We start from the raw sequence: 18,368 nt of genomic DNA, 5'->3' as shown, positions 1-18,368 counted from the left end.
TTCCAGTGTTCCAGACTGCTTTAAAAATTAGCAATGTGGAGGTATTTGCTGAGATCTTTTTGAGCTGTACCTGGTGTCCATGCTTTGGTTAAAATGAGATTCAGATTGATAGAGTATTCTGTACATGTGCAGAGTAAAATCATTTTTTTGAATTAATGTTAATTTTGAACTCTTGGGAGAAAAGTTCCCCCCATGTTCTCCAACAATGTTCTCAGTTTCTGATGCAGTTCCAAATCAAACCGGGAGTGGGGGAGGCAGTTTCTATTTAAAATATTTGCATCTATTTTATTTAAACAGGTTTTATCTGTTTAAAAAACTAATTATGGAAGAATTTAAGAACTAAATTAAAAATTACAAAAAAAAATCATTGTGTTATATTCTCAAGTTGTAGGACCCTAGCTTTCACTTCCCTCCTTTCCAGGATATTTGGAGATATGAATAAGAGACGTGTACTGAGGACCAGCTTAGTAAATTTTTGGAAGGATGGTTGGCTACCTTCAGGAGGGTGGCGGAGTGACTGCTGTGTGTCACTGGTTGTGAAGGGCAATGGGGGCAGATGAAAGCACCAATTGGTGTGTTTAGCCTGGTACAGTCTTTACTGAGTGGCAGAGGCTCTCCAAGGCAAAGGACTTGTGCGTGCAAAGCATGTGCCGAGGACCCCTCTCCTCAAAGAAGAGAGCAGGCTGGAAGAAAAGGATGAGCCAAAAACTTTAAAAAAAAATCAAGAAGATACCTCTCAGCCCCAGCCACAAAAGAATGTATTCACTTTACTCAGGTTTAAGGAATGGATTTATATTTTTAACTTGGGACTTTCTCTTATTTCAAAAATCCAATATAGTTCAGGGTTTAAGGATTCCTCACAAAGGCCTTTTTGGTCCAAAACTTCACAACATGACGTGTGAACCCTTTTTGTGGAATAATATGGGCCACATTTTTAAAAAAAAGAAGAAGCCTGCATTTTCTCTCAGTGTTCCAGGTTTTGTTATTCAGTAGATTCTATATTAAATTGGATTTTGTGTCCATCATTATTAAAATGTGAAGTGTGTCGGTCACAAAACATACATTTCAGGGCAGTTAGCTGAATAATTCTTTTCTTTATTATCCCAAATTACTGCTGAGCTGTGGAGAGGTGAGCAGTTTAGCCAATTATTGCCATTTGAGCCAGGATTTGTGGGTGATTAGCTCCTGGTCGAATTCAGTCCTGGCAAGGGCTTTGAAGCCTTCGCTTGTGTGATTTTCACAGCAGTGAGGTAGGAATAGACGCAGCTAATGACAGGAAGGTCACTTGGGTTCTGTGACCTGTGAGGGGGGGGCGGCTAGGTTTCGCAAATAGGGCATCCACAATAACAAGTGTGTCACTAACCCTGCCGTGCATAATCGAAGTTTTATAGGATTGTTGGAGATGCTGACAGCTCAATTAAAGTGTAACCCTTTGTACCTGTACACCCTGGTAGAATGACAGAAATATTACCAACAAAAAAAAAAGAGAGAGAGAGATGGAGGGGGGGACCCACAAGGGAACTGGTTAAAGATCCTGAATTCTTTTTCACTGCTTCATGGGTGAAGCTACAGAGCAAGCCGCAAAAATCATCCATTTGTGAAATAGCTTGTCAGGGGGGAGGGGGGTACAGTACCAAACATGAGGGTTTTTTCCCCCTCTTCCTCCCTCCCTCTCTCTTTTTAAAGCCTCTGTTAAGTGGTATTCCTGATGTTTCTATGGAAACCACTTCGATTGGGATAGAAACTTTAATTCTGTTTTTAAAGGATTGTGTCTCTCTCCCCCTTCTAGTCCTCTGCAACTCCTTCCTCCTGATACACTTGGCTAGAAAATCCTGATGCGGCTTTGGGGCACAGGCACGGACATTTTCATATTTTATTTTTAAAAAACAATATTTCTTTATGCTATTCAACAGTGTGTGTGTGTTAAGTGCCGTCAAGTCACTTCCAACTCATGGCGACTCTATGAATCAATGTCCTCCAAAATGTCCTATCTTTGACAGCCTTTCTCAGATCTTGCAAATTGAGGGCCATGGCTTCCTTTATTGAGTCAATCCATCTCTTGTTGGGTCTTCCTCTTTTCCTAGGATGATTGTCTTTTCCAGTGACTCTTGTCTTCTCATAATGTGACCAAAGTACGACAGCCTCAGTTTAGTCATTTTAGCTTCTAGGGTCAGTTCAGGCTTGATTTGATCTGTGACCCCCTGATTTGTTTCTTTGGTAGTCCACGGTATCTGTAACACTCTCCTCCAACACCACATTTCAAAGGAATCTACTTTCTTCCTATCAGCTTTCTTCAATGTCCAGCTTTCACACCTCTACATAGTAATAGGGAACACAGTGGCATGAATTAACTTGATCTTGGTGGCCTTACACATCCTTACACTTAAGAATCTTTTCTAGCACCTTCATGGCTGTCCTTCCCAGTCTCAGTCTCCTTCTGATGGAACGTTCCGGCTAACTTTATCTCCTTCATAAGTCCAGTACTATCGCCTTTGTGCATTATACAGAATGTCATATGTCATCACAATGCTGGAAACTCACGCCACCCCCCAAAAAAAGATTTATAGTATTTAGTAATCTTTTTAAAAACAAACTGCTAGTGATGTTCAATTTGTTTGGCGCGGAAGGCATTGACTTATTGGCAACACCAAAAAGAAATGTGTCAAACTGGGCCAGAGTGCTCCTTATTATAGGCACCACTTCAGTGCTGAATTAAGAAATTAATAATTTTTCTCCAATATCAAGGGTCAATGATTGAGAATACTGAAATCTGTGAAATCTGTTAGTTCTTGATCGTCTGGCTTCTGCATTGCAGGAAGAGAGAACAGAAGGAAAAGTATTGGTTACTGGCACTGTAACCAATATAGGATAACATGTTTTCAATAAATGTAATACTTGCCTTGGCTATAAGTGATTTGTCAGCACAGGGCCTCCAGGCGGATTTTGTGAGTCTGGTACACAATTCATATTCAAGGCTTCTCTTGAATACCAAAGAAAAAACTCCCCATGAACAGCCTGGAGCCAATCCTGTGCTTCAAAAACAGTGGGAGGAAATCCCTTAGCGGCCATTGGCTTTTTCACTCTTAATTTCAAAATGAAAACATAGCAATAATCAGGGCCGGGTTTTCAGCACCTGTGGCATAGAAGGTGCAGCTAGGAACCAGAACCCCTTGGAGCATTTCAAGTTTCTCTAGTCAGCTCACCCAGAGCTCGAGCTCTTACCGCAGGATCAGGCTTGCACCTTGAATCACATACACTCTTTGGAAAACGAAGGAGGAGGAGGAGTTGGTTTTTATATGCCGACTTTCTTTACCACTTAAGGCAGAATCAAACCGGCTTACAATCACCTTCCCTTCTCCTCCCCACAACAGACACCCAGTGAGGTAGGTGGGGCTGAGAGAGAGTGACGAGCCCAAGGTCACCCAGCTGGTTACACATGTAGGGGTGGGGAAACAAATCCAGTTCACCAGATTAGCCTCCGCTGCTCATGTGGAGGAGTGGGGAATCAAACCTGGTTCTCCAGATCAGAGTCCACCGCTCCAAACCACCGCTCTTAACCACTACACCACACATTCTTGGGTCCACAGAGGTTTACCAGCTGTGTGTTGATTCCTCCCTGCCTTTTGTACATCAGCGTAATCTCTGTCTGTTAGCAGACTTTGTACAGCAAAGCACCTCTGGATGCTCCTCATCGATTGTGATCCCAGTGATGCCCACTGCCTCTTTCCAAGATGCTTTGTGGACACTCTTGGCTCTTCCACTTTATGTTCCCCCTCCCACACTTGCCTAGGGATGATCTCAGTCTCACAGGAAAAGCCCACCTAGGCCAAGGAATTTGTCCACCCTGCTCTGGGCTCTGTTTTGTTTACAACTTCCCTCGAAATGAAATAGCCTGGTGCAGTAGCAAAACTAGAGAGCCAGCGTGGTGTAGTGGTTAAGAGCGGCAGAGTCTAATCTGGAGATCCAGGTTTGATTTCCCAGTCCTCCGCATTAAGCCTGCTGGGTGACCTTGGGCCAGTCACAGTTCTCTCAGAACTCTTTCAGCCCATGCGGAGGCAGGCAATGTCAAATCACCTTCGAATATCTCTTGTCTTGAAAATCCTACAGGGTCGCCATAAGTCAGCTGTGTCTTGACGGCACACACACGAAGTAGTAAAACTATATTTCTCCCTGAAAATGTAGTCTCCCTCTCTAAGTTAATGCTTTTAAATGAAGTCAGATTGTTGTTTTATGCTGGAGTCAGAGAAGAGGGCATGAATGTTCAGCATCACTGGTGCTGCTGTAATAGAGTTTTAGCAGGTGAAGTTCACATACTTTTCAAGAGTTTTGTGTGGCTCTTGTTTACAGTTTTTGTCTGTGACATGACCAGGCAAAGCATGCCCTACTTGTGAGGAATGGCTGTGGATCTCCATGAAGCCACATCCCAGATGCAGGGAGAGTTGGAGCATGTGGAGGTGCTTCCCTACTGAGTGTCATGTGGGATAATCTGTTGTATCTTCTTAGGGCCAAACTAGACATGATGTTTATCACATGTTCTCTGGGAGGCTGGCAGCCATACGCCAGCTGCCAGTCCACCTGGAGAACTCCTTCTATAAGTGCCACGGGACACCAACCAGAAACGGGGTCCCCCAGTACTTTTAGAGAGGGTTCTCCACAGTGACCAGTAGCTGGTGTATTCCCTGTGGAGAACAGGTGACAAATATTATGTCTTAAGGCCTAGTTTGGCCCTATGTGTGGGAGAGAAGGAAGGTGGCTGCAGTTATAGAGAAGAAGAGGGCAGCTGGAAGGGACAGCTTGTCTGATTTGCATCCAACCCTTTCTGCTTTAACGGACCAAGCCGAAGTTTTACATTTAATTTAGGAAGGAAAGTGTTTTATGTTCATTTGTGCTCCCTGGTGTGTGTACATATATAATTTACAGAGAGAGTGCAGGTGAGCCAGCGTGGTGTAGTGGTTAAGAGCGGTAGTTTGGAGTGGTGGACTCTAATCTGGAGACCCAGGTTTGATTCCCCACTCTTCCACATGAGTGGCGGATGCTAATCTGGTGAACCAGGTTGATTTCCCCACTCCTACACATGAAGCCAACTGGGTGACCTTGGGCTAGTCACAGCTCTCTTAGAGCTTTCTCAGCCCCGCCTACCTCACAGGGTGTCTGTTGAGGGAAAGGGAAGATGATTGTAACCCGGTTTGATTCTTCCTTAAGTGGTAGAGAAAGTCGGCATACAAAAAAACTAACTCTTCTTATCTCAGGCTTACTATGTTCAGACATGCATGTTTTTAGCTTGCTACTGGTTCACTGTCGGTGTTCATATGCCTTTCATACGTGAGAGCCAAATAGAAATGTACTGTGATGTCTTCTTGCCTGGTCTGCAAGCAACCCGTGTCCAGGAAGAGGATTAGCAGCATCTTAATGTACATGGTAGATACATGGTTCATTTTCGCATGTACTGTATCGGCCCCTTGATCCACCACTTTTAATTGATCCCAAGTGAGATTCCACTCATTAATTGCGCTGGGCTGCTGTAATAATCAGGATGCTGAACATGATGGTGGTTTGTGCTATAACTTCATGCCTGGAAGGCCAGTATCACAGACTGATTGGCTCAGTTAGGAACTCAGATTCTTACAGCAAATGAAATCAATAAATCTTTGTTGGTAAATAATTGCTATTGAATAGAGCTTTAATATAAATTTATGAGTGGTGTTTTATCACAGCTTGGGGCTACAGTGTACCACTGAGTGATGGATTTCAGATAATACTTTACATTCATTACATTAACTTTGTAAGTTATTTAAAGCTTGTACGCTTAACATTGCTTTTGGCTGGCAATGACCTCCCGGGATTAGACACACCGTACACATTGCTAGTAAAGATGTTGTAGGGTAGAAACGAAGCATTAGAAATGCCCAATAAAAATGTCTTTCAAAGAAGCCTGCGATGTCATTGGAAACATAAAGAAAAGAGCTTGACATGTGCAACTGTGCTGTTGTTTGATTCAGACTTTATTTTGGGAACAGGCAACTTTAATAGTGAGCAAAGAACAGTGGACTGGTGAAGTGTTTTCCTATCAGAGAGAACTCACAGAAAGGATTTTTGCTGCTTCCTCCCTTTCCCCTGTGCTAAAAGGTCAGCCAAAAAGTAGAAGGATTATGCTCGAGACATCCCTCCCTTTTCATCCTATGTCCTCTGACCCTCAGGAGCAGTTTCATGGAGGTACAGAAGGTCGCAGAGGGAAGGTGGCAATAATGGCGTCCACTAACTCACCCCACAAACTTTCTTCTGTGGTTTGATGAGATCCAGTGCCCAACTACTATGGTCATCATCAGAGGCACTGCTTCGGGTGCTCTGCCGTCTGAGGCTAGGCAGGTAGCAACCAGGGAGAGGGCCTTCTTGATCATAGCACCAAAGCTCTAGAACTCTCTCCCCAGTGAGATTTATCTGTCCCCTTCTGTTGCCTTCTTCCACCAATGGGTGAAGCCTTTTTTTATTTGTTTCGTTTAGCATTCCCTCAATGATCCTTCCTTCCTGACCAGTGTTTTAATTGCTGTTTTTATGTCTTGTACTTTTTAACTCTGTTTTAATTGTTTTAATGATGTATGTCGGGGGATTGATTTTAATGGTTTTATAATGTTATTTTAGCATGTATGTTTTAAATTGTTAGCTGCCTTGGTGACCCTTGAGGGCAGAAAGGCGGGATATCAATTTTGTAAATAAACAAATAAATAAATGTTTAAATGATTGCCCTTGAGGGCAGAAAGGCAGGATATGAATTTTGTAAATAAATAAATGTTTAGGCATGATTGTCTAGCTACCGTATATACCCGTGTATAAGCCGACCCGCGTATAAGCCGAGGTGCCTAATTTCTCCCCAAAATGGGGAAAAATTAGGCACCCGCGTATAAGCCGAGGGTCGGCTTATAACCCCTCCCCCCCCTCAGGCTTACCTGACAGGGCTCCCGGCAGCAAGCGGCGCGGGCCTGGCGGCGGCACGGCCCAGCGGAGGCCAGGGCAGCCTCCCTGCAGCTGCAGGAGGCCGCCCCAAGCCGCTCCCGGCAGCGAGAAGCGGTGGTGCGGCCCGGCGGGAACTGGGGCACCCTCCCTGCAGCTGCAGGAGGCTGCCCCAGGCGGTGAGAAGCGGTGGCGCGGCCCGGCGGGGGCTGGGGCAGTCTCCCTGCAGCTTCAGGAGGCTGCCCCAGGCCGCTCCCGGCAGCGAGAAGTGGCGGCGTGGCCCGGCACGGGCCGGGGCAGCCTCCCTGCAGCTGCAGGAGGCCGCCCCAGGCCACTCTCGGCGGCAGGAAGCGGCGCAGGCCTGGTGGCGGCGGCGGTAAGTTCCCCCCTCCCTCCTCCCTCCCCCCTCTACCGTATTGACCCGCGTATAAGCCGAGTTAGGCTTTTTCAGCCCTTTTTTTGGGCTGAAAAACTGCTTATACGCGAGTATATACGGTAACATTGTATGACACAGTTCCATTGACAAAACTGAGTTGTCACAATAAACGGTAAGTGTCTGGTCAAGGAAACAAATGTTTTAGATGTGCTTATTTATGTTAGGAGTTAAAATGTCCTGTGGAACAATCATTTACTTAAACAGCAGTGTAGTTTGGCCAAATTCCCTGCAAATAAAATCCATTGATAGAGGAGCAAGGCCTGATTTACAACAGAAGACTTTCTTTTAAAGAGAAATGATTCCTCCCTTGTCTGTATTTAGCAGACTGAAAGTACAACAGAGCTAGCAATCTGTGACTAAGACAGTCTGAATTTTTTTCAGTAGAAGGGGCAAGTATGAATAATACACTTCTATTTCAGGATCGGGTGGTATTGAAATATAGTTGACAGGAAGTGTAATGAAATAACTCAGGTATATCTTTGTCTGTGTATGACTGTTATAATAACCGTAGTGTATTTTAGAGTGCAGTTGCTAGACACAGCTGCCTTACCCGTAGGTAATCAAACTGGGCATCTGCCTGTGGAACTTCCTCAATGGAAACAATGGAACTTCATCAGGCTTTTGGGATTTGGCAAGGTATTCCACACCCACAGTTTAGTAAATTTATGCTACCCTACCTTAAAGAGCTGTTACAGATGACCACTGAAATAAATGGTTTGGATGCCAAGAACAGCTCATGCAGTGGACTTTGCAGCATCGCCGCTTTTTCCTGCAGCCCCTCCCCCAAGAAACCTGCCTCCCCCTCCAAGCTAATGATCCAAGCTAATGGATGTGAAGTATTTTGAATACTTAAATCGTGTATGAGGCTAGAGAAGCCAGCAAGGTGTAGTAGTTAGAGTATGACACTAGGATTTGGGAGACTCCAGTTTGAACTTTGCTTTGCCATGGAAGCTAGCCCAGCATCAGCCTAGTCTAACTCACAGGGTGATAGTTGTGGGGATAAAATGGGGGGCAGGGAGAAGCTCTTGTTGGACCCCACTGGGGAGAAAGGTGGGGTAGAAATGCCTAAATAAATGGGCACATGTTATTGTTTATTTATTTTGCCATCAAGTCGCATCTGAGTTATGGCCACCCCTGGTGGGGTTTTCAAGGTAGGACACGTTCAGAGGTGGTTTGCCATTATTACCTGCTTCACTACATTTCAGCCCATGCAATTTTTGTGCAAGAAACAGCCCTTTCCTTTGGTTGCCCCAGAGATCATAGTTTCTGTAAATGTCCAGTTTTATAAATGTGACACATTGGCTCATGTCTTTAGTTGTTGTCATTGTTAAGTTGCAGCTGACTCATCGTAACCCCGTAGGGTTTTCAGTGCGACAGATGGGCAGAGGTGATTTGCCGCTGCTTGCCTTTGCATAGTAACCCTGGATTTCCTTGGTGGTTTGCCATCCAAATACTAACCAGGGCCGACCCTGCTTATCTTGTGAGATCTGACAAAATCAGGCTAGCCTGGGCTATCCAGGTCAGGGCAGCTCATGTCTTAGATACAGTGAAAAAAGCAAAACCTCAGAGTTCCAATGTACCGCACCAGTCAGACCAGTAGAAAGTATTTTCTTCCATTTGCAGAATTACAGAAAGAATTGTTAACTATGTTGCCTTTCCTGTTTTTTATTGGGTCAAATGCTTTTGTGCTACCTGGGGACAAGGGTAGCCTGCTTCAAGTGCAGCATTTCAAAATGAGACATTTCCTTGCACTTTGGCTGGGTTTCTGTCGCAAGAAGAGTGACTGAGGCAAGTGGTTAGGAGTGGGATGCCCGGCCGGGAGGCACAGATCTGTTTAAAGAGCCCCCCGCGCGCCTTCATGGAAGCCCCGTGAAGGCGCGCAGGGGAACCCCAAATCTGCCGAATTTATTCGCTGAACACCCCGAAGTCGGCAAATTCGGCTCCCCCGTTTCCCGCCTTTTTTTGAGTTTGGTTCGTCCCGAACTAAAAACTGCCGAATCAGGGGAAATTCGGCTGTTTTTCGGTTCGGAACGAATCGGGGGAAATTCGGCTGTTTTTCGGTTTGGGACGAACCGAATTGACAGCCCTATAAGGCAGCTTAACATGTTGTATGCGGGCTGTCATTTCATCTGATTGTCTAAACTCATCAGCATTACAACAGTGTATGACAACATCTGTCTACAAATGATCAACAATCTGCTAATTTATACTAATAGTGTTAAATAATTTAGTTTGTAAAGTTTTGTTGTTGTTGTTGTTTGCATTCATTTAAGTTTTATAAATGGGAGCCAGCATGGAATAGTGGTTAAGAGCAATGGGCTCTAATCTAGAGAACTGGGTTTGATTCCTCACTCCTCCAATGAGAGGTGGACTTTAATCTGGAGAACCAGGTTTGATTTTCCACTCCTCTACATGGTCTGCTGGGTGACCTTTGGCCAGTCACAGTTCTTCCAGAACTCTGTCACCTATCTCACAAGGGTGGTCGATCTCTGATGAAATCATCACACATGATACTAATTGCTCCTGTGTTCCCAAGTATGAATAAGCTGACTATTAAAAACAAAGAATGAATGGCTTGAGCATTGTTCAGCTTTGATATGATAGGAAAGTAAGTGTTGGGTATATTTTGGTTTTTCACAGAATTTGTTTCTTGGGGTGGTGGTTTTTACCCCATGGCTTCAAAATGTCAAGAAATTTTACATCTCTAGCAATAATTGAGACATTGCAAAGTATGGCTGTAAAGCTGCTCCTTAGGAATATTCAGATATAATCAGGGGCTTCTGTTCTAATGGTTCCCATTGGGGTACAACAGGGATCTATGGCAGACAGCCCTGCCAGGCCATAGTCTGCCTCCCTTTCCTTCTGCTAGACATCCATGGTCAAGTGCAATACAACTGTAGCATCTTGTCTGGCTGCCCCCTCTCATTCCTGAAATAAAATTTTGTTCCTCTGAGAGGAACCCTCATGCCAAATGTCATGTTGCTTTTTTCTCTCCCAGTTTCTCCCAAACCAATTAAAGTGGATATAAGACGCCAGACTCTGGCGACGAAAGGGAATTATGTTTATGAGGACAGTTTGGAGACAAGTTTCTGTATCTGCAACATTTGTACACCATCTCTTTGCAATCTAGGTGCTGTCTGACAGTGATTACAGCATAATATGTAATGCACATTAGCGCATAAAAGACCTGCATCAAAAAGGATAAATACTAAAATCAGTTAAACTACAACTATAAAATCATGCTAGCAGCAATAAAAACATAGTAATCAACACTAAAACAATCAAACCTCAATGACCATAGTTAATCCCCCTACACGCACGCACGCGCACGCACACACGAATGTAGTAAGAATTCATATAGCAATTTAAACAACTCAAGACCAATTTAGCCAAGGCAGGGTAGAAAATCGACAAATGCCATAAACAGTTCTGCAGCACAACCATTCTAAAATCAACCAAAGGCCTGGAAAGAGATAATTGTTTTCATCTGGCTCTAAAAGCTCAGAAGGTTTGGCACCAGGTATGGGGAGGGCATGCCATAGTTTAGGTATCACAACAGAGAAGCCTTATTTTTCTGGTGTTTCCCCTGCTTGTCTTGGATGGTAGGGGTGCACGCTGCAAGATCTCTGTCAACCCTGCGGAGCAAGGCTAGAAGGGAGGAGGCGTTTTTTTCATGTGCCATAGTCTCAGACAGTTGGGGGCTTTATGGACAGGCGGGCAGGCATTCTGATCACACACATGCCCATTTTGCAAATACAAGTAATGCACCAGCATTGTTTCAGGGAGTTTCAATACATCTTTATGTTGTTTTTATAGGGCAACCAGCAAAAAGGTTGGAGGCACATGGGGTGTGTGTTGCAGAAGTGATGATTGTCACTTCTGGGGGAACATGGAAGTTTCTGGCGATTCCTAGAGCTAACTGCCATCACATCCAGGTTTTCTTGGAAGTACAATTGTCTTTCAGGCGATGCTGCCAAGCTTTTAAACCTCCCCCCCCCATCGCCCTGACCCCGGGGGCCGGGGGAGAGACATGGTAGCCCTATGTTTTTGTAGAGTTAATTGAAGCATGTGACTGTTTGTGTTGAAGTAAAAAAGTTGTAAAAAAGTGTTATTAAGAAAACAACGATTATGGGGGAGTATTTTCACATGTATTATATTTGTATTATATGGCAGGTCATATTAGTCTGTGCAGCAACATTGGCTGCAAAACTTAATTTTATAGAATGCACTGCTTTTGTGTAAGCTATACAACTTTGACTCTTCCTCCCTCTTCTTCAACAGGGTATGCTGCTAAAGCGAAGTGGCAAGTCATTAAATAAAGAGTGGAAAAAGAAATACGTTACACTCTGTGACAATGGCGTGCTGACCTATCATCCAAGTTTGCACGTAAGTATATTGCATTTCCCATTTATCAAATGGTGGTATGAGGCTGTGAAGTGATATATCAGATGGGGTGTGTGAGTCATAATCCAATCAAGCAAAACAAAAGTCTAATTAATTAAACTTCTTGGAGGGGAGCCCTTAAAGAAGTTAATGTTGACGCTATAGCCTAGAAAGGAAAGCAAGGTGAAGTCAATGCACAACTGTTCTAGAACACCTTCCAGATATAGACAGTGCCAGCAGAATGGAGAACATTCTTGTCTAGCTCTGCCTTATGCTGCCTCTTGCCTTATTTTTTTTTGGGGGGGGGTGCAAACTGTCATCTGAAGAGTGGCATCATCGTTGGCTTATCAGGAAACTAGGCCCCTCCTTCCTCCCCTCCCATAAAGACCAGAGGAATATATGAAGTTCTGGGCTGGATAACAAAAATGCTGATTATTATTTTGAATGAGAATAGGTATGCATCATGACTAGTATCCATTTTGACCAGTAGCCATGAATAGCCCTCTCCTCCATGAACATGTCCACTCCCCTCTTAAAGCCTTCCAAGTTGCCAGCCATCACCACATCATGAGGCAGGGAGTTCCACAATTTAACTATGCGTTGTGTGAAGAAATACTTCCTTTTATCTGTTTGAATCTCTTACCCTCCAGCATCAGCAGATGACCCCACGTTCTAGTATTATGTGAGAGGGAGAAATGTTTCTCCCTGTCCAGTCTCTCCATACCATGCATACCATGGATAGGATTGTTCCACAGCAAGTCAAGTCCTCTGGAATGGCCTACTAGAGTGCGTGTGGTGGGCACCTTCACTTGCTACATATAGGAAGACCTGGAGAACAGGTTTATTCCAGAAAGAATTTGGTGGACAGCAAACTTTTTTGGCAGATTTGGCTGTGTTCTTTATAATTCTGTGCATTTTTAAATCTTGTCGCTTGGACTATTACATTCTGTGGCCTTTCAACCCGGTTTTGCATTGTTAGCTGCCCCAAGTCTAAGGAGATAAAGGTGGGATATTAACGTTCTAAATGCAACAAACACATTGCAGAACAAATGCTATTGAGTTGTCTATAATCCTGGCATTCTCTCCAGGATCAGAGGTGCATGCCTATTCTATTAGGTGCTGTGGAACACAAGCAGGATGCTGCTGCTGCAGTCATCTTGTATGTGGGCTTCCTAGAGGCACCTGGTTGGCCACTGGGGGAACAGACTGCTGGACTTGATGGGCCTTGGTCTGATCCAGCATGGTTTTTCTTATGTTCTTACATGACTTGCCTGTTGCTGTACAGACAAGCCTAAGGGAGGGAACCATGACTGTCTCAAGAACGTCTCCAGCACACAAGAGTATACCGGGAGATGCCATTTGATAAGTATGAGGGCAGAAGGCTGTGGACAGCTTTAAAAGTAATAATTAGCACTTGGAATTGAGGCCAGAAGCAAATAGGTTAACCAGTGCAGTTGATGTAGCCCTGGAGTGGCTGACCCCACTTACCTGCAACATTTTGTACCCATGGAATCTTCTGAGACATCTTCAAAGGCAGTCCCACATACAGGAAATTACAGTAATCCAGTCCGAAGGTTACTGTGGCATGTCTCAGCCTAGGTATGGCTAAAGAGTCTAGAGAAGGGAACAGCTTATGAACTAGGTATAACTGAAAGAAGGCACTCTTAGCGATAGTGCTAACTTGTTTATCATTAACAAAGCCAGCAAGTCAGTTTGATGTAGGGATTAGAGTGTAGGAATAGGATCTGGGAGACCCAAGTTCGAATCCTCACTCTGCCATGGACGGTAGCTGGATGACCTTGGGCCAGTCACACTCAATCTAACCTACCACACTGTTGTTGTGAGGACAAAATGGAGGAGAGAATGATGCAGGTCTCTTTCGGTCCCCATTTGGGAGAAAGGCAGGGTATAAATTAAGCAAATAAATAAATAAATGATGATGTTGATATCAAGCAACTTGATTTATTAAAGGGAGCTTAACCCCATTGAAGCCTGGTAGATCAACACTGGCTAAATAATGCTTTCCAACAGTAGCGATTGGAAGATGATTCATTCTCTGGTGTTGCCACAGTAGGAAAATCCCTGATTTAGCCACTGTTATGGTTTTTAGTGTTAGCCAGTCATGCTAGGAAAAGTCAAGGGCAGCAGGAAAAGAGGAAGACCCAACAAGAGATGGATGGACTCAATAAAGGAAGCCACAGCCCTCAATTTGCAAGACCTGAACAAGGCTGTCAAATTGGTTCTTGTAGGTTATCCGGGCTGTGTAACCGTGGTCTTGGAATTTTCTTTCCTGACGTTTCGCCAGCAACTGTGGCAGAAACATTGCTGGCGAAACGTCAGGAAAGAAAATTCCAAGACCACGGTTACACAGCCCGGATAACCTACAAGAACCAATGAACTCTGACCGTGAAAGCCTTCGACAATATTTTGAAGGCTGTCAAAGATAGGACATTTTGGAGGACACTGATTCATAGGGTTGCCATGACTTGGAAGTGACTTGACAGCACTTCTCTCTCTCTCTCTCTCTCTCTCTCTCTCTCTCTCTCTCTCTCTCTCTCTCTCTCTCTCTCTCTCTCTCTCTCTCTCTCTCTCTCTCTCTCTCTCACTCACACACACACACACACACACACACACACACACACTGGCAAAGTCTTTATAACAGTTTAAAATGGCAGGCAATCTCTTCATGTGGAAATGCCATTAATGAAACAAAACAACACGTACAAAGCAGGAGTTTTCCCTAATATACATAAATGGTTCCATTGGAGAAAGGTCCTTGCCAACAGAACAGAAATTGTGATGCTGAGCAAGTGTACCTCTTGACAATTCTTATAAAATGACATGCATTTTAAATCATTTATTTACTTGCTGTATTTTAATCAGAGCTTTTTTCGAAATATGTTTTAAAAATGTTTTAAAAAGCAGAATTCTTAGAGAATTAGGAAAGGTGCTGTTTTATAGAACTCAGCCTACATGTTGACCTTTCTTAGTACCTCTTCAGTAGAAGGTTGGGACGAATGTCACATACTTTTATAAAGAAATGGACTATAGAGCAAGCTTCCCCTGCAAAAAGATGTCAACCTCATTCGTGTAAATCCTGAGTTACAGAACTGCTCCAAATGTAGAACTTGCTCTAATTACGGTAGGTACAAGATGATCCAACAAATTCAAGCATACTTTGTGTTACAAAAATTCCTAGTGCTACAAGTAGAAAGATTAATAGTCTGATCAGACTGGCATTTTTTTTCCTTCTCACATATGGGACTCCAAGAAGTAGATTTTTTTTTTTAACATAGTCCTGCAGTAAGAATTGGTGTAGAACCACTCGGCTGTAGAGTTTCACGTGCAGCCTGCCAACTTGAAAGGTTAGTTAATTATATAATGACTTTTGATTCTCTCTTTTGAATTTTGAAAAACAACAACAACTGGACACAAACATTGAACTTAAGTCCGGCAAAATAATAATAATGATAATAATGGCAAGCAACAAGGCTAGTAGAATGTTCCCTTCCACTAAATATTTAGACTATTCAGGTATTTGCCATTAGCCTTCACCCCTTTGGAATATTTTACTCATTTACAGCATTATAAATATTAGGGATCCTTACCTCACTAAGTGTCTTGCTGTTAGGGCAGGATACAGCAAAAGATAATGGCCATTATGTAACTTTGTATGTATTGAAATCAGAATCCTAATTGTTCCTTCCTTATGAAAAGCATAAAGCATTTGTGGAGGTGGGGGGCAATATTTTCTTCCAGCAACAGCTCCTGCCACCTTTAACCTCTGCTCTAGAGGAGCCCTGACCTGACCTTGGGGGATGTCAAGGCTGCCATTGGAAGGGGGAGCTGAAAAGTCCCCTCCCCCGGCATATGGGGAGCATCTGTGCATGCCAGTCTCAATCCCAGACTCTTGGTAATGTTTAAATAAAAATACTTGCTATTCAGAATTAAGTGCATTTCCTTTAAAAATGAGCAGTGTTTTTTTTTTTTTAATTGCTTCACAAAGCATGTTTCATGTCTGGTGCATTAAGGATAAATGCAGTTTTCAACACGTTAATTGGAGTTTGTTTTCTGTCCAGGATCAGGGTATCATTTATTTGTTGGGTACACAGAGTTTCATTTTTAAAAATTTAAAAATTCTTGATTCCATGCTAAGCGAAACAGAATTCTCCTTATTTCCACGCCCTAATAAAAAAACTCTCTGTGTTGCAGAGAGCTTTTTGAAAGCAAAAGATAATTTTATTTTTAAAAAGGTCCTCCATGCACTACAATACCGAGCACCCAAGAGCACTTTTGTGCAATTACGTGGCTATATTCAGCAGTGTTTTATAAATACATATTTTTGGCTGGGCTCATAACACAACTGCAGGTTTCCCGAGGTCTTTCTCGTCAGAGAAGGTAATCTCTTTCTTCAGGTGTGCCTGTGGCCCCCGTGGAAACCAATCAAGGTGCGATTTATGTTCATTAAGTGCTTGTCAAAACTGAAAAATTTTCTAATCAACAGCAATCTAACTGTATCCCCTTCAATGGCTGGGAGTGTCGCCTCTGCAGCATCGGCTACTTGCCTGTTACAACTCTAGGCTAGAAATCCGCTGATGATTACATTAGGCTAAGCTGCGAAGTAAATGAACCGTGTCTTATTTAGGTGCAACTAGCTCCAGTGCCGTCCTGCCCTGCAGGGCACTTTATAGCGTTTTATGGCTTTAAAATTAGTGTGGCTTCCCATTTGCTGCAGGGTGCTCCATGTTATGCCTTTGAACGCCATAAGCAAAGGGAAGGGGGTCTTTGGGGGGCTCCCCCTCCCCGTTTTCCCCTCTGCATTTTGGCAATTTTATTTTGCATCTTTTCCAGACGGCATTTTGCAATAAAAAATGTCTGACTGCTTTGTGTACACACACACACACACACACACACAAAGTAGATGCATCAGCATTTGTCAGTCAGTAGATAAGGTTTTCCAAACAATGGTTGGCAGTGAACAATAGACTTACAAGTTTTTGCCCATTTCTCAAAAAATCTTTATTGATAACAATTACATTCTGAAAGAAAATCTTGGCTTTAGCTAAAGTAGCTTTAGCTATACGTTTCTATAATGCTTGGTTCATTGCAGATCTATAATACCTGGTAAATTGCAGATATATTTTAAATATATAAAGACCCGGTTAAATTCTTTTTTGACAGGGAAATAAAAATGTGCAGCAGTCTCTTGTTGTACAAAGGCTTCTTTAATCTCTTAGAACTATGATAAGTGTATTAAACAAACAAAATTAAAAAGTACATTAAACTTAGCCCTCTTAGCTTCTGCAGAAATAGATATCGCTAATTATCGGAACTAAGAAGATGATTTGTCTTGTTTCATTTAAATTGTTTGAGATGAGAAGATTTGGAACGGCGATAAAATGCTGGCATGTTCTCAGCCTTGGCTCTTTTTAAAAAGTGTAGTTAATATTTGAATTAGTTACAGTGTGTTTGTAACAATTCCTGTGGGACTCTCTGAGGTCAGATAGATGTGTTGGTGGGAAGGACTAGGCAAAGGACATTGACTGGAATTCTTAAGAGTTGTTACATCATCTAGCACAAAGAGATATTATAAAAATATTCTGTCTTTGCATCTTATTTTTTTAATGAGGTTTTTAATCAAATCAACAAAATAAAGGCAGAGAAGACGGTTGGCTTTGTGTGGTTTCAAAACTGTCCAGCAGGGCACAGTATGAAACAATGTAAGATAAACAGTTTACTTAGAAGGAAATCTATCCTACTTTCCTTATAAGACATTTTTACATAAGAATCCCTACCTGTATTTTGTGGTTTTGCGTGCTTTGCTAGTCTGCAGCGCTCACGTAAAGCTCTGACAATCAGTATTTTAGCATTTTATATCTGTTCTGCACCAACAAGAGATGCCCTGCAGAATGATTTTATTCAGAAAAAAATAACAGTGAACTTATGGTACTAAACAGTACTGATTCAGTATTTTTAATAGACTGAGCGCATTCCAAATCCTTGCAGATTTGTTCTTCATGCATAGCAATGATGTGTGGCTTGGAATATGAGTTCTAAGATGTGTTCCCCTTATTTCGCTTCCTTGTCTGGAAAGGAAAAGAAGCCCTAGCTTCTGTTTGGAGGCGCTTTTCCTTTTCTTTAGTTCTGGGGAAGAGAGCATCATCATCTCTCTTCTGCCTGTGGGAACTGAAGGAAAACTGTCTGCAGTCACCGGGTGTGGAGAAGAGACAAATGCCCTCTCTGGTTGGTTGCTTAGTTTTTTACATGCGTATCCTGCTTTTCTTCCACCATCGAAGTATACCTTATGTGGATTCAGCATCGGCCAGACCCAGATTTGCTTAGCTTGATCAAGGTAGCTGTATCAAGACCCCTCCAACCATACCCTGGGACCAAGAGGTATGGCTGTATTGTCGCAGAGGAAGAAGAAGAAATAAAAGCCTTTCCTGGGGTCTTTGGCTCTCTTGCCAGCATTGCCCTTCCCATCATTCCTGACTGGCATGCAAGAAAGGTGCCCATTTCTATTATAAATTGGCAAGTAGGATGAAGTGTGCCCTTGTCAGCAAGTTCTGCAAAACTTCTTATTTTGAGGAATTGTTCTCAG

The 18,368-nt window shown here is 43.1% G+C and overlaps 1 protein-coding gene across 3 annotated transcripts in view; it reads left to right on the top strand.

The window, feature by feature from the left end:
• Nucleotides 1-18,368, top strand: part of AGAP1 (ArfGAP with GTPase domain, ankyrin repeat and PH domain 1) — a 355,259-nt gene that overhangs the window by 165,890 nt on the left and 171,001 nt on the right. For all 3 annotated transcript variants that reach the window (XM_056856130.1, XM_056856129.1, XM_056856128.1), the window contains one exon: nt 11,666-11,770. In XM_056856130.1, coding sequence (XP_056712108.1) covers nt 11,666-11,770 — 105 coding nt within the window. The remainder of the gene's footprint in view (nt 1-11,665; nt 11,771-18,368) is intronic.

This window comes from Euleptes europaea, chromosome 10, assembly GCF_029931775.1.
Source record: "Euleptes europaea isolate rEulEur1 chromosome 10, rEulEur1.hap1, whole genome shotgun sequence".
In the NCBI taxonomy this organism is placed as follows: Eukaryota; Metazoa; Chordata; class Lepidosauria; order Squamata; family Sphaerodactylidae; genus Euleptes; species Euleptes europaea.
This window is presented reverse-complemented; position numbering and strand designations above follow the sequence as displayed.